A 24,988-nucleotide genomic window follows, 5' to 3' on the forward strand; every position below is an offset into this window, starting at 1 on the left:
AGCGGTTCCTCAGACCAGACCACATCGTCGACAGTCGTCACGACACAGAAAGCAACTCGAAGACCCTAAAATACTCGATATTACAAACTCACATGGATGCATATGAACGTGTATATCGGCTAACTTTGGTATATTAGACTCGCCTTGGCCATTGCCTAAAGGCTACACACAACCATAGCCTATGAATTCGGGAACTATCGCTGCGTGGAAGTCTAACATTTTATGGAGGCTTGGAGACGTAGGGGAGCGAGGAACAGAAGGGGGTAAACTGAAGATCGACACACCAAACTGGGAACATTGGAGACATTCTGCTGGCTTCGAGTGACCCACACGCACGGGACGGGGTGGAAACATGGCCGCGAATGTCAATTTAACATCTGGGATGGGAGAAATTATTCAACTGAACGTCGGTGGGACAAGGTATTACAGCGTTTAAATAGCCCCAGTCTATCGAACTGTCAATGTGCGCTCATGGAGGACGGTATCGACAGACTCGACATGTTGCAATGGTCGTTTCTTTTTAGGTCGGCAACGGCAGGCTGTCGCAGGCGAGAACATGGAATTGGAGCTGCGATAAAATGCACGAAAAGCACGCAACACAAGCGCTCGTATTGTCAAGGCGTGTTTACATCGTATCAACATCACTTGGGTGTTCCGCAGCGAATGGCCATGTTCTGTCACATAGGATATAGGCTCATATAGTTAACTATGGCTATGTCTGGAGAATGTGTAGTAGATTGCCTGTATTATGGACTGTGTTCCAAGTAGCCACAGACACGAGACGTAACATAAACTTAAATCCGGCACACTCCAATTAGTATGATATGTTACGTGTCCTATGGTATGTATTAATTTGTGGATGTCCGTCATCCATGTCGTATGTTATGTTTTACAATTGGTATGATATGTTACAAGTTGCAGTTGCATTGTGTCCATGAGGAGAAATCGAACACAACCTTGAGACCAGACTGCAGTAGCATTACCCAATCATGATATACATATATCTCACAGTAAATACTTTCCATAATGTATTAAGTGTGTATAGGTCTTCGGGGGAATACATGAAAACCCATGAGAATTCATGACCATTTGTATGTATTATTGTACAGTACAATCCATTGCGTCATGATACAGTATGTCTTATATCCATGGTCTGATCTAAGGTATATCCTCTCCTCCCTCTCAGGTTCAGCACCTCCAGACAGACTCTCATGTGGATCCCAGACTCTTTCTTCTCAAGGTGGGGTCTACATCCCTCTATACTTGTTCTCTTCACGTGTCTGCTAAGATGTGACCTGGCGTCAGCTCTGGAAAGTTCACCTAGTTCACTTCACGGTTGATCTCCCAAGGATTCAATCTTGATAATGTATCAAAAAACAGTGTTCGGACTAGTCTGGCCCACATTTGACATAAAGCCAGAATGAAAGCTGAGAGGAGCTTGTTATGGGCTAACGAGAACACGAGGTTATGTGTGTGTGTATGTGTGTTTCAGTTTGCTGAGTGGGAGAATATCAACTCTACGTGATGAAACTGGAGCCGTGAGTACATTCTTCTATGCGACAGGCAAACATTTTATTAGGGGGTTGGGGGGGGTTGGTGTCTGGTGAGAGCGTTGGCCACACGTTTCACAAATACTCTCTCGTGTACTCTCGCACAGTGATGTTAAACTGTAACATAATTACATTTATGTGTTACGTTTTCGAAATGTGCCTCTTGTCCTCCAGATATTTATTGACAGGGATCCGACAGCCTTTGCGTCCATATTGAATTTTCTGCGGACCAAAGAGTTAGACTTGCGGTAAGAACACCTGACCCTCTCCACACACAGGATCAGTATCCTTTAAATATTAGCAGAAGCATATTGGTCCAGGTCTTAGAATGGATGTTCTCTTCTCTTCATAGGGGGGTAAACATTAACATTCTCCGCCATGAGGCTGAGTTTTATGGGATAACGCCGTTAGGTATGACCTCTTTGCACTAGCCTGAGTAGTTACTGCGCTTCTAACATGGTATTACATTGTTATTTAACCATCACTTAATAGTTTGACCGTGTCAACTTCCCAAGTAGTTTTCAGTACACGATCTACTGCATAATACCAAGCAACTGTGTAAATCACATTGCATGCTGTCAAATGCTGATTTAGTGGCTTATATATCAAGTTTCTACAGTGTTTGGGACTTTTTCCTCTTGTGTTGCGGTGGCTGTCTTCAGTGAGGAGGTTGCTGCTGTGTGAGGAGATAGAACGCTCGTCCTGTGGCAGTGTTCTGTTCCATGGATACCTTCCCCCTCCAGGTACTGTATATAGAGCGTTCGTCCTGTGGCAGTGTTCTGTTCCATGGATACCTTCCTCCTCCAGGTACTGTATATAGAGTGTTCGTCCTGTGGCAGTGTTCTGTTCCATGGATACCTTCCCCCTCCAGGTACTGTATATAGAGCGTTCGTCCTGTGGCAGTGTTCTGTTCCATGGATACCTTCCCCCTCCAGGTACTGTATATAGAGCGTTCGTCCTGTGGCAGTGTTCTGTTCCATGGATACCTTCCCCCTCCAGGTACTGTATATAGAGCGTTCGTCCTGTGGCAGTGTTCTGTTCCATGGATACCTTCCCCCTCCAGGTACTGTATATAGAGCGTTCGTCCTAAGGCAGTGTTCTGTTCCATGGATACCTTCCCCCTCCAGGTACTGTATATAGAGCGTTCGTGCTTTGGCAGTGTTCTGTTCCATGGATACCTTCCCCCTCCAGGTACTGTATATAGAGCGTTCGTCCTGTGGCAGTGTTCTGTTCCATGGATACCTTCCCCCTCCAGGTACTGTATATAGAGTGTTCGTCCTGTGGCAGTGTTCTGTTCCATGGATACCTTCCCCCTCCAGGTACTGTATATAGAGCGTTCGTCCTGTGGCAGTGTTCTGTTCCATGGATACCTTCCCCCTCCAGGTACTGTATATAGAGCGTTCGTCCTGTGGCAGTGTTCTGTTCCATGGATACCTTCCCCCTCCAGGTACTGTGTTCCTACAACTCCTCCTACCTGGAAGTCTGTCCTCTGGCACAGGTAAACTACAGGACATCATTGTATTCTCCCTCCATCTCTCTTATCCCTCTATCTCTCTGTCTGCTTTAGTGACGCTCTTTCTAGTGTTCCTTTTGGTCTTTTTGACGTTCATAAAACGTGTCCGTCGTGTAGAATTATAGTTGTTATTTTCTTAGTTTGTTGGTTGATCGCTTGACGAATGTGTTTCTCCCACAGCTCTCCCAGCCCGTAAGTTCAGCTCCACCCCTGCAGCCTCGGGCCCTGCCCCTGAGGATCGGCCTGGTCCTATCGGAGCAGAGGGGGGGTTCCCCCATTCCTGTCCCCCACACCCCTCACTCCCCGGACCCCCTGGAGCCGAGGGACCACACAGACTGGGTGAGCAGGAGGGCAGGGTAAAAAAAAATAACAAGGGTTGGGGCGAGGATGTTTGTGTAATGAGGCGTGGAGCAGGGGCTGTGGTGGTCTACTCCCCAGTCTCCTCAGAACACTGTGTGCCTGTTTAACGACCAATCTGAGTAATCCTCAGTCCTACCGCTGGTCAGGAGATGGCGTTTGTGTGGCTGCGTTACAGCTGGAGCTAACATGACCTGACGTCGGGTAAAAAGCACCAAAGTTAAAAGTTCACACTTCAATTCGTTCTGGGCTGTGTGTGTTAGAATCAGAGCTGGTTTGAGCTGGGGTTCACTGTACTACGCACATACTTAGAACACAGCCGAATGATCCTATTAGTAATATTGACGATCAAATGTCACTTTGTTGACACCCTCACCCAAATACATTGTGCATGGTCGTGTACAGACATTTTGTAATAACGTTGCATTTGTAAGAATCATGATATTGTACAGAGCATGCTCAGTATACAGTAAAAAGTAGCTAACAATATGGGTAGGCGGAAATAATACTATCAACCATTGCGTACAGCACTGTGTGTGTTTCCCGGTTGTAAGGTCAAATGTTATGTTTCCAGGTTATTAGGTAAAGTGCCTTGTTATGTGTCCAGGTGCTGTGGTGGACCCTAGGAAGGTGCTGATTGTAGCTGGACATCATAACTGGATCGTAGTGGCTTATGCACACTTTGTCATCTGCTACAGGTAACACTGGCATTTTGTAGTCGGATTCATCGACTCCGAGTTGATATTATTTATAGATTGTGCAGATTGTACATACATCTTGAGTGTGTGTGTGTGTGTTGACATGTATGTTTTCTTCAGGATAAAAGAGTCGTCGGGGTGGCAGCAGGTGTTTTCTAGCCCCTATCTGGACTGGTCCATCGAGAGAGTCGCCCTTAACGCCAAGGTTACACTGCCAGGACTGCGCATCACTGAATCACAATGTATTGTGCGAAAGGTGCTTTATCAATCAAGTTTATTGTTGTACAGGTGGTGGGTGGTCCCCATGGTGATAAGGACAAGATGGTGGCAGCTGCCTCCAATAGCAACATCATCCTCTGGAGCATCCAAGACGGAGGGAGTGGCAACGAGATCGGTAGGTGTGTGTGTGTGTGTGTGTGTGTGTGTGTGTGTGTGTTTTGGGAAAGCGTGAGGCGTTTGATTGTTTTTCTCTCCTCTCGCTCTTTTTAGGTGTGTTTAGTCTGGGTGTACCCGTAGATAATCTGTTCTTCATCGGGAACCAGCTGGTGGCCACCAGTCACACTGGGAAGGTGGGAGTCTGGAACGCTGTCACACAGCACTGGCAGGTAGGATTACATAGGGTGTGTGTCTGGATGGATAGATAGAGGGGGAGAGATTGGAACAGGGCTTAGAGAAGAAGAACGTTTTAAGGTTCATACATGTGTGCCGTGAACATCATTTTGTGCCTTTTTTTTGATGGCAGTGGTGTGAAGTACTACTTAAGCAGTTTTTGGGGGGTATCTGTGCTTTACTATTTATATTTTTGCCAACTTTTACTTCACTGCATTCCTAAAGGAAATAATGTACTTTTTTCTCCGTACATTTTCCCTGACACCCAAACGTACTCGTTACATTTTCACAGGAAAATGGTCCCATTCACACTACTGCCTCTGATCTGGAAGACCCATTAAACACAAATGCTTCGTTTGTAAATGATGTCTGAGTGTTGGAGTGTGCCCCCTGGCTATCTGTCAATCAAAATAAAATTACTTTTGATACTTAAGTATATTTAAAACCAAATACTTTTAGACTTTTACTCAAGTATGACAACTGAGTACTTTCCCCACCACTGTTTGATGCACAGCAGTAGCCATGAACATCAGAGAAAAGAATCGTAGTGTTTGGACCCTTTCTTTTCTCTCCTCTCCATCAGGTACAGGATGTAGTTCCCATCACCAGCTGTGACACGGCTGGCTCCTTTCTGCTGCTGGGCTGCAACAACGGATCCATCTACTACATAGGTACACACACGCTTAATTCAGGAAGTGGAATTCAAGTTTAGTTTTTTTGTTTACTTCCTTCGTTGACTGAAATGGAATTGACCCGAAGCCTTCTTGGTTCTCTCTCTCAGACATGCAGAAGTTTCCTCTGAGGATGAAGGATAATGATCTGTTGGTGACAGAGCTGTACCACGACCCGTCGAATGACGCCATCACTGCCCTCAGTGTCTACCTCACACCCAAGACCAGTGAGGACACACACACACACACACACGCTCTCGAACACATACCTGCGTGTACATACCTGAGTGTACATACCTGAGTGTACATACCTGCGTGTACATACCTGAGTGTACATACCTGCGTGTACATACCTGCGTGTACATACCTGCGTGTACATACCTGCGTGTACATACCTGCGTGTACATACCTGCGTGTACATACCTGAGTGTACATACCTGAGTGTACATACCTGCGTGTACATACCTGCGTGTACATACCTGCGTGTACATACCTTAGTGTACATACCTGTGTGTACATACCTGCGTGTACATACCTGCGTGTACATACCTGCGTGTACATACCTGAGTGTACATACCTGCGTGTACATACCTGCGTGTACATACCTGAGTGTACATACCTGCGTGTACATACCTGCGTGTACATACCTGAGTGTACATACCTGCGTGTACATGCATGCGCACACACACACGCAAATCATGTATTTCCATCTTCGTTGGGTTTCAGCCTTTCTGAACATTTATCTTTTGTGGAATCTTATCTCTCTATTTTTCTCTCGAGGTGTGAGTGGTAACTGGATAGAGATAGCGTATGGAACCAGTTCTGGAGCAGTCCGGGTCATAGTTCAACACCCTGAGACAGTAGGCTCTGGACCTCAGCTCTTCCAAACTTTTACTGTCCACCGCTCCCCTGTCACTAAGATCATGCTCTCGGAGAAACACCTGGTCTCAGGTAAGAAGGGGAGGAGGGGGTTTTGGGACAGGTTTGTGCATTGTGTAATCAGGATAAGAAAATAACAGGTATGCTAATGATTTCTATGTCTAAATATCTGTATTTTAATGGCTGTTCTTCATATACAGTACCAGTCAAAAGTTTGGACACATCTACTCATTCAAGGGCTTTTCTTTATTTTTACTATTTTCTAAATTTTAGAATAATAGTGAAGACATCAAAACTATGAAATAACACATGGAATCATGTAGTAACCAACAAAAGTGTTAAACAAAACAAAATATATTTTATATGTGAGATTCTTCAAAGTAACTACCCTTTGCCTTGATGCCAGCTGTGCACACGCTTGGCATTCTCTCAACCAGCTTCACGAGGAATGCTTTTCCAACAGTCTTGAAGGAGTTCCCACATCTGCTGAGCACTTTTTGGCTGCTTTTCCTTCACTCTGCGGTCCAACTCTTCCCAAACCATCTCATTGGGTTGAGGTCAGGTGATTGTGGAGGCCAGATCATCTGAAGCAGCACTCCATCACTCTCATTCTTGGTCAAATAGTCCTTACAGAGCCTGGAGGTGTGTTGGGTCATTGTTCTGTTGAAAAACAAATGATAGTCCCACTAAGCGCAAACCAGATGGCAGGGTGTATTGCTGCAGAATGGCAGCCATTAAGTGCCTTGAATTCTAAATGGACCTCCATGCTTCACTGTGGGAACCACACATGTGAAGATCATCTGTTCACCTACTCTGTGTCTCTCAAAGACATGGCGGTTGGAACCAAAAATCTCAAATTTGGACTCATTAGGACAAATGACAGATTTCCACCGGTGTAATGTCCATTGCTCGTGTTTCTTGGCCCACTCAAGTCTCTTCTTATTATTGGTGTCCTTTAGTAGTGGTTTCTTTGCAGAAATTTGACCATGAAGGCCTGATTCACGCAGTCCCCTCTGAACAGTTGATGTTGAGATAGCTGTTACTTGATGTCTGTGAAGCATTTATTTAGGATGCAATTTCTGAGGCTGGGAACTCTAACTCCTCTGCAGCAGAGGTAACTCTGGGTCTTCCTGTCCTGTGGCGGTCCTCATGAGAGCCAGTTTCATCATAGCGCTTGATGGTTTTTGCGACTGCACTTGACTGACCTTCATGTCTTAAAGTAATGATGCACTGTTGTTTCTCTTTGCTTATTTGAGCTGTTCTTGCCATAATATGGATTTAGTCTTTTACCAATAGGGCTATCTTCTGTATACCACCCCTACCTTGTCAGAACACAACTGATTGGCTCAAACGCATTAAAGAAGGAAAGAAATTCTACAAATGAACTTTTAACGAGGCACACCTGTTAATGGAAATGCATTCCAGGTGACTACCTCATGAAGCTGGTTGAGAGAATGCCAAGACTGTGCAAAGCTGTCATCAAGGCAAAGGGTGGCTACTTTGAAGAATCTCAAATATATACTATATTTTGATTTGCTTAACACTTGTATTTTGTTGGTTACTACATGATTCCAAATGTGTTATTTCATAGTTTTGTATCTTCACTATTATTGTACAACGTAGAAAAAATAGTATACATAAATAAAAACCCTGGAATGAGTACTGTAGGTGTGTCCAAACTTTTGACTGGTACTGTACATTGTGTGTCTCCGTCTGTCTGTCTGTCTGTCCGTGTGCGTGTCCTTTAGTGTGTGCGGACAACAACCACGTGCGGACGTGGACAGTGACACGGTTCCGAGGCATGATTTCCACGCAGCCTGGCTCCACCCCCCTGGCCTCCTTTAAGATTCTCTCATTGGAGGAGACGGAGAGCCACGGCAGCTACTCATCAGGCAACGACATCGGTGAGAGAGAGAGGGAGGGATGGGTAGAGGGTTGGGGAGAGTGAGGAAAGGAGGAAAGGAAATACAGTTCAAGTCGGAAGGTTGAAGTCATTAACTCGTTTTTCAACCACTCCACAAATGTCTTGTTGACAAACTATAGTTTTGGCAAGTTGGTTAGGACATCCACTTTGTGCATGACACAAGTAATTTTTCCAACAATTGTTTACAGACAGATTTATTTAACTTATAATTCACTGTATCACAATTCCAGTTGGTCAGAAATGTACATGCACTAAGTTGACTGTGCCTTTAAACAGTTTGGAAAATTCCAGAAAATGATGTCATGGCTTTAGAAACTTCCGATAGGCTAATTTATATCATTTGAGTCAATTGGATGTGTACCTGTGGATGTATTTCAAGGCCGACCTTCAAACTCAGTGCCTCTTTGCTTGACATCATGGGAAAATCAAAAGAAATCAGCCAAGACCTCAGAAAAAAATTGTAGACCCCCACAAGTCTGATTCATCCTTGGGAGCAATTTCCAAACGCCTGAAGGTACCACGTTCATCTGTACAAACAATAGTATGTTAGAATAAACACCGTGGGACCACGCAGCCATCATATCGCTCAGGAAGGAGATGTGTTCTGTCTCTTAGAGATGAACGTACTTTGGTGCGAAAAGTGCAAATCAATCCCAGAACAACAGCAAAGGACCTTGTGAAGATGTTGGAGGATACAGGTACAAAAGTATCTATATCCACAGTAAAACGAGTCCTATATCGACATAACCTGAAAGGCCGCTCAGCAAGGAAGAAGCCACTGCTCCAAAACCGCCATAAAAAAAGCCAGACTACAGTTTGCAACTGTACATGGGGACAAAGATTGTACTTTTTTGGAGAAATGTCCTCTGGTCTGATGAAACAAAAACAGAACTGTTTGGCCGTAATGACCATCGTTATGTTTGGAGGAAAGGGGGGGATGCTTGCAAGCCGAAGAACACCATCCCAACCGTGAAGCACGGGGGTGGCAGCACCATGTTGTGGGGGTGCTTTGCTGCAGGAGGGACTGGTGCACTTCACAAAATAGATGGCATCATGAGGTAGGAAAAGGATGTGGATATATTGAAGCAACATCTCAAGACATCAGTCAGGAAGTTAAAGCTTGGACGCAAATGGACAATGACCCCAAGAATACTTCCACAGTTGTGGCAACATGGCTTAAGGACAACAAAGTCGAGGTATTGGAGTGGCCATCACAAAGCCCTGACCTCAATCCTATAGAAAATTTGTGGGCAGAACTGAAAAAGCCCTTGCGAGCAAAGAGGCCTACAAACCTGACTCAGTTACACCAGCTCTGTCAGGAGGAATGGGCCAAAATTCACCCAACTTATTGTGGGAAGCTTGTGAAAGGCTACCCGAAACGTTTGACCCAAGTGAAACAATTTAAAGGCAATGCTACCAAATACTAATTGAGTGTATGAAAACTTCTGACCCACTGGGAATGTGATGAAAGAAATAAAAGCTGAAATAAATAATTATCTACTATTATTCTGACATTTCACAGTCTTAAAAAATAGTTGGGATCCTAACTGACCTAAAACATGGAATTTTTACTTGGATCAAATTTCAGGAATTGTGAAAAACTGAGTTTAAATGTATTTGGCTATGGTGTATGTAAACTTCAAATGTATACAGTGGGGCAAAAAAGTATTTAGTCAGCCACCAATTGTGCAAGTTCTCCCACTTAAAAAGATGAGAGAGGCCTGTAATTTTCATCATAGGTACACTTCAAAAATGAGAAGGAAAAAAATCCAGAAAATCACATTGTAGGATTGTTAATGAATTTATTTGCAAATTATGGTGGAAAATAAGTATTTGGTCACCTACAAACAAGTAAGATTTCTGGCTCTCACAGACCTGTAACTTCTTCTTTAAGAGGCTTTTCTGTCCTTCACTCGTTACCTGTATTAATGGCACCTGTTTGAACTTGTTATCAGTATAAAAGACACCTGTCCACAACCTCAAACAGTCACACTCCAAACTCCACTATTGCCAAGACCAAAGAGCTGTCAAAGGACACCAGAAACAAAATTGTAGACCTGCACCAGGCAGGGAATACTGAATCTGCAATAGGTAAGCAGCTTGGTTTGAAGAAATCAACTGTGGGAGCAATTATTAGGAAATGGAAGACATACAAGACCACTGATAATCTCCCTCGATCTGGGGCTCGACGCAAGATCTCACCCCGTGGGGTCAAAATGATCACAAGAACGGTGAGCAAAAATCCCAGAAGCACATGGCGGGACCTAGTGAATGACCTGCAGAGAGCTGGTACCAAAGTAACAGCCTACCATCAGTAACACACTACGCCATCAGGGACTCAAATCCTGCAATGCCAGACGTGTCCCCCTGCTTAAGCCAGTACATGTCCAGGCCCATCTGAAGTTTGCTAGAGAGCATTTGGATGATCCAGAAGAAGATTGGGAGAATGTCATATGGTCAGATGAAACCAAAATATAACTTTTTGGTAAAAACTCAACTCGTCGTGTTTGGAAGACAAAGAATGCTGAGTTGCATCCAAAGAACACCATACCTACTGTGAAGCATGGGGGTGGAAACATCATGCTTTGGGGCTGTTTTTCTGCAAAGGGACCAGGACGACTGAGCCGTGTAAAGGAAATAATGAATGGGGCCATGTATCGTGAGATTTTGAGTGAAAACCTCCTTCCATCAGCAAGGGCATTGAAGTTGAAACGTGGCTGGGTCTTTCAGCATGACACTGATCCCAAACACACCGCCCGGGTAACGAAGGAGTGGCTTCGTAAGAAGCATTCCAAGGTCCTGGAGTGGCCTATCCAGTCTCCAGATCTCAACCCCATAGAAAATCTTTGGAGGGAGTTGAAAGTCCGTGTTGCCCAGGAACAGCCCCAAAACATCACTGCTCTAGAGGAGATCTGCATGGAGGAATGGGCCAAAATACCAGCAACAGTGTGTGAAAATCTTGTGAAGACTTACAGAAAACGTTTGACCTTTGTCATTGCCAACAAAGGGTATATAACAAAGTATTGAGATAAACTTTTGTTATTGACCAAATACATATTTTCCACCATAATTTGCAAATAAATTCATTAAAAATCCTACAATGTGATTCCTGGATTTTTTTTCTTCTAATTTTGTCTGTCATAGTTGAAGTGTACCTATGATGAAAATTACAGGCCTCATCTTTTTAAGTGGGAGAACCTGCACAATTGGTGGCTGACTAAATACTTTTTAGCCCCACTGTATAGAGTAAATGGAAGGGATGGATAACATTTGTTTTTATCTAGAAAGGGTCTAGAGCAGGGGTGTCAAACATAAACCCCACGGGTGAATTAAGTAAAAATAAAGAATACCCCAAAAATGTTGTTGGGGGGAAAAAACAAACACGATATACTTTAAAATCACTAAAACTAAATCCAAACTATGTAGAAATGATAATGGATCTACCTTCATACAGTTTCTTGACTGTTTCCAGCTTGCTAATAGTCACCCAAATGAAAGCTGGACAGTCAGGGAGCAATGAAAATTCCCAAAACGGTGGATCGAGGACAATTTCCTTCAAATGTTGACGGCGAGGAAATACAACCCATTTTCAGTGTGGCCCCATGGGATAAAATTAGTTTGACACCCCTAGTCTGAAGCCTAGTGTTCGTGTGGGTCTAAAATCCCAGTAAGACTGGCGTCATCTCCTTCAATGAAGGGCTTTTTCACATTTCTGAGCTGAACCGATGTGAGCCAAACCAAGCTGTACTGAGCCGGCCTGCTTATGCATCCCCCATAGTTGCTGAAACCGTGCTGAAAAGGACAATGTGAAAAGAAAATATCTGAGCCAACACAATTTGGCTTGGGTGGGCATGATAGTGTGAAAAGGTCCTAGCAGTTGTTCTAGAGCCCAGTCTAACCAGTGTGGTCTGGCTTCCCCTCAGGTCCGTTTGGGGAGAGAGATGACCAGCAGGTGTTCATTCAGAAGGTCATCCCTGTCACCAACAAGCTGTTTGTTCGCCTCTCCTCCACTGGGAAAAGGTGTTACGCATCAGTTATTCTCACACAACATCTACCACAAATCAAATTGTATTTGTCACATGCGCCGAATACAACGCTTACTTACGAGCCCTTAACCAACTTTTTAATTTTTTTTATTTATTTCACCTTTATTTAACCAGGTAGGCTAGTTGAGAACAAGTTCTCATTTGCAACTGTGACCTGGCCAAGATAAAGCATAGCAGTGTGAACAGACAACACAGAGTTACACATGGAGTAAACAATTAACAAGTCAATAACACAGTAGAAAAAAGGGGGAGTCTATATACAATGTGTGCAAAAGGCATGAGGAGGTCGGCGAATAATTACAATTTTGCAGATTAACACTGGAGTGATAAATGATCAGATGGTCATGTACAGGTAGAGATATTGGTGTGCAAAAGAGCAGAAAAGTAAATAAATAAAAACAGTATGGGGATGAGGTAGGTGAAAATGGGTGGGCTATTTACCAATAGACTATGTACAGCTGCAGCAATCGGTTAGCTGCTCAGATAGCAGATGTTTTAAGTTGGTGAGGGAGATAAAAGTCTCCAAATTCAGCGATTTTTGCAATTCGTTCCAGTCACAGGCAGCAGAGAACTGGAACGAAAGGAGGCCAAATGAGGTGTCGGCTTTAGGGATGATCAGTGAGATACACCTGCTGGAGCGCGTGCTACGGATGGGTGTTGCCATCGTGACCAGTGAACTGAGATAAGGCGGAGCTTTACCTAGCATGGACTTGTAGATGACCTGGAGCCAGTGGGTCTGGCGACGAATATGTAGCGAGGGCCAGCCGACTAGAGCATACTGGCGCAGTGGTGGGTGGTATAAGGTGCTTTAGTGACAAAATGGATGGCACTGTGATAAACTGCATCCAGTTTGCTGAGTAGAGTGTTGGAAGCAATTTTGTAGATGACATCGCCAAAGTCGATGATCGGTAGGATAGTCAGTTTTACTAGGGTAAGTTTGGCGGCGTGAGTGAAGGAGGCTTTGTTGCGGAATAGAAAGCAGACTCTTGATTTGATTTTCGATTGGAGATGTTTGATATGAGTCTGGAAGGAGAGTTTACAGTCTAGCCAGACACCTAGGTACTTATAGATGTCCACATATTCAAGGTCGGAACCATCCAGGGTGGTGATGCTGGTCAGGCGTGCGGGTGCAGGCAGCGAACGGTTGAAAAGCATGCATTTGGTTTTACTAGCGTTTAAGAGCAGTTGGAGGCCACGGAAGGAGTGTTGTATGGCATTGAAGCTCGTTTGGAGGTTAGATAGCACAGTGTCCAAGGACGGGCCGGAAGTATATAGAATGGTGTCGTCTGCGTAGAGGTGGATCAGGGAATCGCCCGCAGCAAGAGCAACATCATTGATATATACAGAGAAAAGAGTCGGCCCGAGAATTGAACACTGTGGCACCCCCATAGAGACTGCCAGAGGACCGGACAGCATGCCCTCCGATTTGACACACTGAACTCTGTGTCTGCAAAGTAATTGGTGAACCAGGCAAGGCAGTCATACGAAAAACCGAGGCTAATGAGTCTGCCGATAAGAATATGGTGATTGACAGAGTCGAAAGCAAGGTCGATGAAGACGGCTGCACAGTACTGTCTTTTATCGATGGCGGTTATGATATCGTTTAGTACCTTGAGCGTGCCTGAGGTGCACCCGTGACCGGCTCGGAAACCAGATTGCACAGCGGAGAAGGTACGGTGGGATTCGAGATGGTCAGTGACCTGTTTGTTGACTTGCCTTTCGAAGACCTTAGATAGGCAGGGCAGGATGGATATAGGTCTGTAACAGTTTGGGTCCAGGGTGTCTCCCGCTTTGAAGAGGGGGATGACTGCGGCAGCTTTCCAATCCTTGGCGATCTCAGACGATATGAAAGAGAGGTTGAACAGGCTGGTAATAGGGGTTGCGACAATGGCGGCGGATAGTTTCAGAAATAGAGGGTCCAGATTGTCAAGCCCAGCTGATTTGTACGGGTCCAGGTTTTGCAGCTCTTTCAGAACATCTGCTATCTGGATTTGGGTAAAGGAGAACCTGGAGAGGCTTGGGCGAGTAGCTGCGGGGGGGGGGGCTGTTGGCCGAGGTTGGTGTAGCCAGGCGGAAGGCATGGCCAGCCGTTGAGAAATGCTTGTTGAAGTTTTCGGTAATCATGGATTTATCGGTGACCATGTTACCTGGCCTCAGTGCAGTGGGCAGCTGGGAGGAGGTGCTCTTGTTCTCCATGGACTTCAGTGTCCCAGAACTTTTTGGAGTTGGAGCTGCAGGATGCAAACTTCTGCCTGACTGACTGACTGCGTGTATTGGTTCCTGACTTCCCTGAACAGTTGCATATCGCGGGGACTATTCGATGCTATTGCAGTCCGCCACAGGATGTTTTTGTGCTGGTCGAGGGCAGTCAGGTCTGGAGTGAACCAAGGGCTGTATCTGTTCTTAGTTCTGCATTTTTTAAACGGAGCATGCTTATCTAACATGGTGAGGAAGTAACTTTTAAAGAATGACCAGGCATCCTCAACTGACGGGATGAGGTCAATGTCCTTCCAGGATACCCGGGCCAGGTCGATTAGAAAGGCCTGCTCACAGAAGTGTTTTAGGGAGCGTTTGACAGTGATGAGGGGTGGTCGTTTGACTGCGTCTCCGTAGCGGATACAGGCAATGAGGCAGTGATTGCTGAGATCCTGGTTGAAGACAGCGGAGGTGTATTTGGAGGGCCAGTTGGTCAGGATGACGTCTATGAGGGTGCCCTTGTTTACAGAGTTTGGGTTGTACCTGGTGGGTTCTTTTTTTTCAAAGTAAGAAACATTAGCAAAATAAACAAAAAGACAGTGCCTTGCGAAAGTATTCGGCCCCCTTGAACTTTGCGACCTTTTGCCACATTTCAGGCTTCAAACATAAAGATATAAAACTGTATTTTTTTGTGAAGAATCAACAACAAGTGGGACACAATCATGAAGTGGAGCGACATTTATTGGATATTTCAAACTTTTTTAACAAATCAAAAACTGAAAAATTGGGCGTGCAAAATTATTCAGCCCCCTTATGTTAATACTTTGTAGCGCCACCTTTTGCTGCGATTACAGCTGTAAGTCGCTTGGGGTATGTCTCTATCAGTTTTGCACATCGAGAGACTGAAATTTTTTCCCATTCCTCCTTGCAAAACAGCTCGAGCTCAGTGAGGTTGGATGGAGAGCATTTATGAACAGCAGTTTTCAGTTCTTTCCACAGATTCTCGATTGGATTCAGGTCTGGACTTTGACTTGGCCGTTCTAACACCTGGATATGTTTATTTTTGAACCATTCCATTGTAGATTTTGCTTTATGTTTTGGATCATTGTCTTGTTGGAAGACAAATCTCCGTCCCAGTCTCAGGTCTTTTGCAGACTCCATCAGGTTTTCTTCCAGAATGGTCCTGTATTTGGCTCCATCCATCTTCCCATCAATTTTAACCATCTTCCCTGTCCCTGCTGAAGAAAAGCAGGCCCAAACCATGATGCTGCCACCACCATGTTTGACAGTGGGGATGATGTGTTCAGGGTGATGAGCTGTGTTGCTTTTACGCCAAACATAACGTTTTGCATTGTTGCCAAAAAGTTCAATTTTGGTTTCATCTGACCAGAGCACCTTCTTCCACATTTTTGGTGTGTCTCCCAGGTGGCTTGTGGCAAACTTTAAACAACACTTTTTATGGATATCTTTAAGAAATGGCTTTCTTCTTGCCACTTCCATAAAGGACAGATTTGTGCAATATACGACTGATTGTAAGTCCTATGGACAGAGTCTCCCACCTCAGCTGTAGATCTCTGCAGTTCATTCAGAGTGATCATGGGCCTCTTGGCTGCATCTCTGATCAGTCTTCTCCTTGTATGAGCTGAAAGTTTAGAGGGACGGCCAGGTCTTGGTAGATTTGCAGTGGTCTGATACTCCTTCCATTTCAATATTATCGCTTGCACAGTGCTCCTTGGGATGTTTAAAGCTTGGGAAATATTTTTGTATCCAAATCCGGCTTTAAACTTCTTCACAAAAGTATCTCGGACCTGCCTGGTGTGTTCCTTGTTCTTCATGATGCTCTCTGCGCTTTTAACGGACCTCTGAGACTATCACAGTGCAGGTGCATTTATACGGAGACTTGATTACACACAGGTGGATTGTATTTATCATCATTAGTCATTTAGGTCAACATTGGATCATTCAGAGATCCTCACTGAACTTCTGGAGAGAGTTTGCTGCACTGAAAGTAAAGGGGCTGAATCATTTTGCACACCCAATTTTTCAGTTTTTGATTTTTTAAAAAGTTTGAAATATCCAATAAATGTCGTTCCACTTCATGATTGTGTCCCACTTGTTGTTGATTCTTCACAAAAAAATACAGTTTTATATCTTTATGTTTGAAGCCTGAAATGGGTCAAAAGGTCGCAAAGTTCAAGGGGGCCGAATACTTTCGCAAGGCACTGTACAATGGGTACCAGTACCGAATCAATGTGAAGGGGTACTGGTTAGTCGAGGTAATATGTAAATGTGTTTAGGGGTAAAGTGACTGTTCAGCAGTCTTATGGCGTGGGGGTGGAAGCTGTTACGGAGTCTTTTGGTCTCCGTCTTGGCGCTCCGGTACCACTTGCCGTGCGGTACCCGAGAGAACAGTCTATGGCCTGACTTGGGTGGCTGTAGTCATTGACCATTTTTAGGGCCCTCCTCTGATACTGCCTGGTATAGAGGTCCTGGATGGCAGGAAGCTCTGCCCCAGTGATGTACTGGGCTGTACGCACTACCCTCTGTAGCGCCTTGTGGTCGGATCCCGAGCAGTTTACAAGCGGTGATGCAACCAATGCTCTTTTAATTTTGTAATTTAACTAGGCAAGTCAGTTAAGAACAAATTCTTATTTACAATGACGGCCTACCTCGGCCAAACGCACCCCTAACCTGGACGATGCTGGGCCAATTGGTGTGTCCCTTTTTTCACGACCGGTTGTGATACAGCCTGGAATCTAACCAGGGTCTGTAGTGACACCTCTAGCATTGAGATCCAGTCCCTTAGACCGCTGCGCCACTCGGGGGCCCACTCTACAGCTGCACTATTTTCAGCCTCCTGAGGGGGAATAGGTGTTCTCGTGCCCTCTTCACGACTGTCTTGGTATGTTTGGACCATGATAGGTTCTTAGTGATGTGGACAGCGAGGAACCTGAAGCTCTCGCCCTGCTCCACTACAGCCCCGTCGATGTGAATGGGTGTGTGCTCGGTCCTCCTTTTCCTGTAGTCCACAATCAGCTCCTTTGTCTTGCTCATGTTGAGGGAGAGGTTGTTGTCCTGGTAACACACTGCCAGGTCTCTGACCTCCTCCCTGTAGACGGTCTCATCGTCGTCTGTGATCAGGGCTACCAGCGTTGTGTCGTCGGCAAACGTTATGATGGTGTTGGAGTCATGGGTGAACAGGGAGTACAGGAGGGGACTAAGACTCATGAGAGGTCCCCGTGCACCATCTGGGGGCGGCCTGTCAGGAAGTCCAGGATCCAGTTGCAGAGGGAGGTGTTCAGTACCAGGGTCCTTAACTTAGTGATGAGCTTGGAGGGCACTATAGTGTTAAACACTGAGTTGTAGTGAATGAACAGAATTCTCACATAGGTGTTCCTTTTGTCCAGGTGGGAAAGGGCAGTGTGGAGTGCAATACAGATTGCGTCATCTGTGGATCTGTTGGGGTGGTATGCGAATTGGAGGGGATCATGGGTTTCTGGGATGATGGTGTTGATGTGAGCCAGCCTTTCAAAGCACTTCACGGCAACAAGTGTGAGTGCTACGGGTCGGTAGTCATTTAGACAGGTTACCTTGGCGTTCTTGGGCACAGGGACTATGGTGGTCTGCTTGAAACATGTAGGTATACAGACTGGGTCAGGGTGAGGTTGAAAATGTCAGTGAAGACACTTGCCAGCTGGTCAGCTCATGCTCTGAGTACGTGTCCTGGTAATCCGTCTGGCCCTGTGACCTGTGAATGTTGACCTGTTGAAAGGTCTTACTCACATGGGCTACGGAGAGTGTGATCACATCATTATGTTATAGCCTTGTCTGATAAACATGGTCCTTATAGCACTTTCATCCAGCTCACAGTAACCACACTTAAATTCATCAAATATGGCCATACAACCTTTTAACTGAAGTGCTGCTAGCACTATGCTCAAACACACTGAACTACCAGAACTGTGGTTGCTCAGTTCTAGTCTGAATGCAGTCCGTTCCGGTCTGATGTGGTCTGTCCTGGTTGTCCCTGCTAGGATCTGTGAGGTGGCGGCAGTGGATGGGACCACCATCTCGTGTTTCACGGTGAGGGAGTGCGAGGGTTCTAGCAGGATGGGTTCTAGACCAAGGAGGTACCTCTTTACTGGGCATGGCAACGGCAGCATTCAGATGTGGGACCTCACCACCGCTATGGACACCGCCAACAAGGGAGAGGAGAAGAAGACTGACGGTGAGGAGTGATAATACATTGTTTGTATAGGAACAGATGCTTCCGAGGGCATTGCACATATCCATGGCTTGTAATAGTGTCATTTTGACACTTTGTCTTCACATTTAGTTTGACACTGATAAATTATAATGTGTTTGATTGACAGAGGTGGGCGGACCAACAGAGGAGGAGCTGCTGCAGCTATTGGACCAGTGTGACCTCAGCACCTCCCGCTGTGCCACGCCCAACATCAGCCCCGCCCCTTCGGTGCTGCAGCACAGCCGCCTCCGAGAGTCCTGCTCCAGGTCAGTTACACACCGTAGTCTGTTTCTGACTCTTCATGTTGTCAACGTTTGTCTATAAACTTGTCTTTTTCATGGCATCTATATCTATTTATCTGATCCCGATTCTCTTTCTGTGTGTCCCAGCCTCCAGCTGCAGGCCCAGGAGCCCATCCCAGAGACGGCCACCTATGGAGCCCTGCGACCCTACAGAGAGAGCCCCCTGCTGGCCCACGCACGTCGCACAGAGTCCTTCCACAGCTACAGAGACTTCCAGAACTTCTCCCTGGGGACAGGTCTGCTGGAGAGCCCTGGACAGGCTCCAGGACAGGGGGCAGGCCTAGGTACAGAGGCTCGAACCCGGTCACTGTGTGAGGCTGGGGGAGAGGAGGGCGAGCGGAGGGGCTCGGCCATGGAGCTCTGGGCGAGCCGAAGCGCTAACGCCGCTAATGCTGATGTCGTTGCTAAATCTTCCGTGGTCACAGGTGGCGCCACTGCCGAAGAGGGCGTTTTTATATCGCCACGGCAACCCCCCGACAGTCCTGGAGGAGACGCTTGGCGAAGGGTCCAATTGGAAGAGGAGGGGGCGGGGTTAGGATCAGTGGCGGAGGCTAGGTCTGAGGTGAGAAGGAAGGGAGGGTTTGAGGGGGTAGTATTTCTGGGCAGAAAGAGAGCACCTCCAGTCCCCCAGCTTACCTCGCTCCCCTCGGTGGGGTCTGAGGGGGGAGGCAGTGACTCCTCCTCCACTGCCTCCCCCTCCCCCACCCAGCTGGCGTCCATTTCCCCCCGGCACAGGAAGTGCAGTGAGCCGGCCAATCAGGACAGCAGCCTGTGAGTTACGGACAGCTCTGACGCCGACACGCCCCTGGTGTCAGTCAGTCAACAGCTCCAGGGAGAAGTTACCCCCCCTATCCACTGATCTAGGACCAGCCTACCCTCCCCAAATTCTAACCTTAACCATTAGGAGTAAAACACACTAAACTGACCTTAGATCAATGTTTGGGAGTAACTTCATCTCACAGGCAATATTCTAGACTACCACAGTATGACATCTCAAAAGAAAGCCCGTCATTCTCAGTCAAGAGAAGAAACTTGACGCCTGCTGGAAGTCGCTAACTAGCCTAAGGGTGATCTTCTAGTTCCGGGTATGACTTTAACCCTTCGGATCTCTCCATCATGGCAGTAAATCTGGTAGCTGCACAAGTGGTTCTCCATCAATGTTTGTTCCAATAGTCCACTCATGATATCAGTAGGACTTTGTGTTAGAGGCATATACTGTAGTTTATCGACTATTAACACAAAGTGCTAGATGTGTTTATTTCCCCCTGGTGGTTGTCGTCACTGTCACACACACTTGTAGTTTTGGGTGCACAGGTTGTGAACCTCCACACAACACACAGTCGTGCTGTTCAACCAGCCAGTAGGCGTGCGTGTCGTGTTTTAGACCTGCCTGAATTCTACGCTAGACAGTAAATCTTCTTATTTCTCTTCTTTTTTTTTTCGTCAAACAGACCGACATCTCATGCTGAAGGTCCACGTGACTTTGGCATTCTATGTTATTTTAAATGTAAGGAATCATGCTTAGTGCCTTTTTTTAAAACACTAGCCATAGTTTAAACATCCACCTGTCCTTTCAGTGATGCAGAGAGGAAGTAGACCAAAGGTTGAATGGAGGATATCTGTCTATAGTCTATGCAGTGTGTTGTTCTCACTGCCCAGTGACGTCACAAGTTGGACAGCTGCTATTATCGTCACTCCTGTCACCCAACAGTAGCTTTCAGATGGAGGGCGAGGAGAGAGAGAGAGAGTTGCCATCCTCCCTCCGCCCCATCACTAGACGAGACCTGGGTCAAATACGTTCAACTTGAGGTGCACTTAATTTAGCTTGTCCAGTACAATGGAGCCAGTGGAATAGTCCCACCAAACTAAATCAAGCGCACCCATTGTTTCTGAAAGTACAGTATTTGACCCAGGTCTGTCTTATACCCAGCTGGTAAGTAAAAGATGGAATGAGACCAAGCTGAGGGTTCAACATGTACAAAGATGTAAATCTCAATAATATGCAATCTGATTATATATGGAGAATATATCTACATAATCAAATCAATATAATATGTAACCATGCTGATGCATTTAAATGTGTGTAGAATGTGTGTCTACATATTTGCTGTTGTTTGTGACATCTGTCTTCTCATATAAGCTATTCATATTAATAGTATTGTATCGTACCTAAATTGCATTTGCACTCGCACTACGACGACTAAGTGATGAAGTAACACTTTATTTTGGTTGAGATAACATTCAGCCCGTTGACGAATAATGACTATCCCTCTATATCTCTGCGTGTCTAAGGCCTGGATTCATCCTGATCCGTGTCAGATCCGCCTGATTGAGCCGACACGGTAAGCAGCATTTACCGTGAATGCGAACGCGGCAACATTGCCTTTAAAAAGGTGCATCGCTGGCTCGAAAATGGCCGATCGGATTAAATCTAGGCCCAAGCTATATCTCTTCTCTGGCTGTGTTTTACACTTTCACCTCAGACGGATACTAAAAAGGAATAGATCTATTGATGCCGCTCGTTCTAACATTTTGGATAACATGTATGTCCCAACGCATTATTATGTCGCTATGTATTCGTGCTTGCTCGTCTACTTGGTATGATACTAGCCTATTACGCACGTGTTGGCACTGAATTGCCATTGTCGTTGAGCTGGCTAGACGTATAGGATGTGGGATGACGTCTTGGGGCTCTATTTAATCTGTATCGCTGAAGTGCTGCAGATTGCGCGACATGTGCAGCGTTTACCGTGAGCGCAGTCTCCCGCTAACGCGGGAACATTGCCTTTTAGATTTTCAATCGCGCTGTAAAACTGAACTCCCGCGATACGGATTGAATAGAGCCCTAGAGACTGACACAGGACCTGTTTTTCTAATTCTTTAGTTCAGCTTGGGTTTATCTGACAAGCAGTAGTCACACAAACCTGGTAGCCGTGCATTGTAACGTTGGGTGTAATAAGGTTGCAGGGCATGCAGGCTTTTGCTCCATCCAAGAACTACTCAAAAGTCTTCGGCTGTATTCTCTTATCATGGGATCAACGTGTCTTATGTCTCTCTCAGTGGGTGACAGTGCAAGGAGGGAGCACCAGGTTAGTGTGGATACTCTTGTCAAAGTGTGTGTGTGTGTGTGTGTGTGTCCGTCATAAGCAGCGCTGGGCTCTCAGCAGTGTAACCTTCCCTTTAGAAAAGTTAGCAACTTTGAGCTGAAAATGGTGTTTGATAGCTGTGTGATTTATGAGCGTAATAAAGTGGTGTTGCTGCTTCTGAATGTGTGAGCTGCCAAGGGCCACACTGTCTGCTACAATCACTCTGTTTTTACTTTAGAAAACTTTTTTATTTTTTTTACTTTGACAATAGCTGTGAACGTGCAGCTACTATGTATGCCCTTGTCAAAATGGTGTCCTTGAGTTGGGACACAGTCGTAACTGCCAGTTTGGTGTGTCCCTTTTTTTAAAAGACAAAAACAAAACTGACGGCTACAATGCCGTCTCCATAGTGTGTGTGTGTGTGTGTGTGTGTGTGTGTGTGTGTGTGTGTGTGTGTGTGTGTGTGTGTGTGTGTGTGTGTGTGTGTGTGTGTGTGTGAAAGCATTTCCAGTTATAGCAGCAAAGGGGGGGCCTACTCCATATTAATGCCCATGTGTTTGACGAGCAGGTGTCCACATACTTTTGGTTGTGCCCGTGATGTGATTTGGTGGACACGGAGGACCTAATACTAGTTGAATGGCAGGCCATAGTTACGCAGCTCCATCCCTACCACTTGGTAGGTGGGTCTGGGTGTCCTTGGTAAGGTACTACAATGTGAATCCACTAGAGGGCACTGTGGATGTGTGTAAAATCAAGTTACAGGTTAACGCTGGTTGACACTGAATAAATCAATGAATATATACTGACTACACATATGGGGTCTTCATACAGTTTAGTGTGGCTTTAACATTGGTTAGGAGTGCCACAGAACCCTGTTTATGGCAAGCATGCTGTTTATCTGTTGCTAATGATGACTTTTTCAGTGTAATGGATCACATCGACCCTTCATAGGAATTGTGTTTAACAGCGTTGAGATGAAACAGGTACTTGTGTGTGTGTGTGTGTGTGTGTGTTCTGTCACTCTAGCTGCTGTGTCTGTCCTCTCTCTGACGTCTCCTCATGTCTGTACTGATGGGAGTAAAACACAATAACCCAGTGTGTCAGCTTGTCTCTTTGTCTTTGTCCTCAAACACCAAGCACAACTTGGACACGCCATCACACTTGTTTCATGCCTCACTCCAGTCTTTTTGGTTGTATGTGTATATTATGAAGTGTGTGGATGTGCCGTCCTCTGGTCTTTGTTCCAGCCAAACGCAGCATATCACAATAAGTCAAATATCCCTTTGTTTCCCAAGTACATTCATATTTGGAGACATACAAAAACACAATTTGTAAACTGAAACTGGGTGGTTCGAGCCCTGAAATGCTGACTTGGCTGAAGGCCGTGGTATTTCAGACCGTATACCACGGGTATGAAAAAAACAATTTTTACTGCTCTAATTAGGTTGGTAACCAGTTTATAATAGCAATAAGGCACCTCGGGGGTTTGTGGTATATAGCCAATATACCATGGCTAAGAGCTGTATCCAGCCACTCTGCGTTGCGTCGTGCATAAGAACACCCCTTAGCCGTGTTATCTTGGCCATATACCACACTCCCTCATGCCTTATTGCTTAATTAGACAATTTCAATACAATGTCACGTGTCTTATCATGAAAAAGGAAAAAAAGCATTCCAGTAACTAGAATTTTGATAAACCATCGATGTCCAGCTCTCTACACAAAGCTGCACAAGAAGAGTCAACTAGTTCTATTCAAACGGACCCTGTCTTCTGCTCTAACCGGGCCAGGAGCAGCCGAGGGTGCAGAATAAGGGGAGAGTGAGAGGAGTCGAAACGAGGATACACTTAGAGTGGACTGTCTCTCTTCAGCTACGTTTACACTGATCATCCAACTATTTGCTATTTATAGTCTTCTAAAATCAACTATTGTACTCTGGACTAAGGATTGTTGTCTTGGCTGAGTTGAAGGAGATGGAGATACATAACACAGTAATGAAACATTAGATGTATTAACAGGTGGGTCTAATGCTGAACACTGGTTGAAACGGCATTCCAGCCAGAGTCTATATTCCATAAGTTCCCACCAGCTAAATCCTATGACTGCGCAATCCACTGTGTCATCAGCCAAGTCATTTATAAACTTGGATCTCCACTATAACGAGCATCTAGACATGAATTCACATTTCTTTTAGACTGACATGAGGTTTTCAACAGTGGAGATTTGTATAAACCTTGGCTGTCTGTCTCTCTGACATTTGTCACATTGAATTTGAATATTGAAACGATCTCCAGCTGCACCAGTTGGGACGTGAGGCAAGCAGGCAGCGATTCTCAGCCAGTTGAAATCATGAATCAGCTTTGCATCATCTTTATTAAAACGGTCTTGTCACAAATACCATCTAAAACGGTTATTGGTGCTCGGTCTGCTAGGCACAGCTACCACACAAGTACAGTAGTTGAACTCTTAGGCTCAAATGGAAGAGGTGAGAGGCGTTGCTTTGAGTTCTACACTTGCTGAAATGGTTTCCTATTGTTGGCGTAAGTACAAGTAATAATTAGAAGTATTTTCTTATTCCGACTGGGTTTGGAGATTCATGGATTGGGAGTGCCTGGGATGTTCTGAGTCCAGGATTCCCAATTTGAATTCAGGGTTCCTGGTTTTAGTTTGAGATCCCTGGGATGTGTGCCAAGGTGGGGTCCCCAGGTAGAGGTGTGTGTCGGTGAACATGGTATCTTTCTTCCTCGCGGAACTGAAGGGTTCAACAAACTCATCATCCTCCACATACTGCAACAGTAACCTCCTCATGGTCAGAGATCCAGAGTCGTGTCCATCCTTCTCTCCCTCCACCATTCCAGGGTCGTGTCCATCCTCTTCCCCACCTACCTCCCTCTCACCAGTCCAGGGTCGTG

The 24,988-nt window shown here is 45.5% G+C and overlaps 1 protein-coding gene and 1 long non-coding RNA gene across 13 annotated transcripts; one reads left to right on the plus strand and one right to left on the minus strand.

Moving 5' to 3' along the window:
• Nucleotides 1-23,175, plus strand: LOC118368476 (BTB/POZ domain-containing protein KCTD3). Of its 9 annotated transcripts, none has more exons than XM_052496951.1 (19): nt 1-420; nt 1,187-1,240; nt 1,493-1,538; nt 1,725-1,798; nt 1,903-1,961; nt 2,213-2,293; nt 3,244-3,402; nt 4,028-4,118; nt 4,239-4,323; nt 4,407-4,512; nt 4,608-4,723; nt 5,311-5,398; nt 5,509-5,625; nt 6,179-6,349; nt 8,026-8,181; nt 12,125-12,221; nt 18,478-18,671; nt 18,817-18,955; nt 19,079-23,175. In XM_052496951.1, exons 1-19 carry the CDS (start codon nt 353-355, stop codon nt 19,764-19,766), a joined length of 2,589 nt encoding a protein of 862 aa, XP_052352911.1. In that variant the 5' UTR covers nt 1-352; the 3' UTR covers nt 19,767-23,175. The 9 variants fall into 9 exon arrangements, with proteins under 9 accessions (XP_052352911.1, XP_052352912.1, XP_052352914.1 ...); XM_052496952.1 differs by lacking the exon at nt 1-420 and adding an exon at nt 610-841; XM_052496954.1 differs by lacking the exons at nt 1-420; nt 1,187-1,240; nt 1,903-1,961 and having other exon boundaries at nt 1,494-1,538; nt 2,213-2,549.
• On the minus strand, nt 2,197-3,002 carry LOC127915965 (uncharacterized). 4 transcript variants are annotated; one of them, XR_008093152.1, is made up of 4 exons: nt 2,857-3,002; nt 2,665-2,792; nt 2,409-2,536; nt 2,197-2,344 (listed from the first exon to the last, which is right to left on the minus strand). It is a non-coding gene; the product is annotated as an uncharacterized LOC127915965 (long non-coding RNA). The 4 variants fall into 4 exon arrangements; XR_008093151.1 differs by having other exon boundaries at nt 2,409-2,600; XR_008093150.1 differs by lacking the exon at nt 2,665-2,792 and having other exon boundaries at nt 2,409-2,600.
• Nucleotides 23,176-24,988: the final 1,813 nt, after the last annotated feature.

This window comes from Oncorhynchus keta, chromosome 35, assembly GCF_023373465.1.
Source record: "Oncorhynchus keta strain PuntledgeMale-10-30-2019 chromosome 35, Oket_V2, whole genome shotgun sequence".
Taxonomy (NCBI): Eukaryota; Metazoa; Chordata; class Actinopteri; order Salmoniformes; family Salmonidae; genus Oncorhynchus; species Oncorhynchus keta.

What these genes read in the sequence shown, in the direction of transcription:
- LOC118368476 (XM_052496951.1), top strand. Translation starts at nt 353, where the DNA reads ATGGCCGCGAATGTCAATTTAACATCTGGGATGGGAGAAATTATTCAA. An exon ending in GAGTCGCCCTTAACGCCAAG is followed by an intron (nt 4,324 to 4,406) that starts GTTACACTGCCA and finishes ATTGTTGTACAG; the next exon opens with GTGGTGGGTGGTCCCCATGG. An exon ending in CTACCTCACACCCAAGACCA is followed by an intron (nt 5,626 to 6,178) that starts GTGAGGACACAC and finishes TTTTCTCTCGAG; the next exon opens with GTGTGAGTGGTAACTGGATA.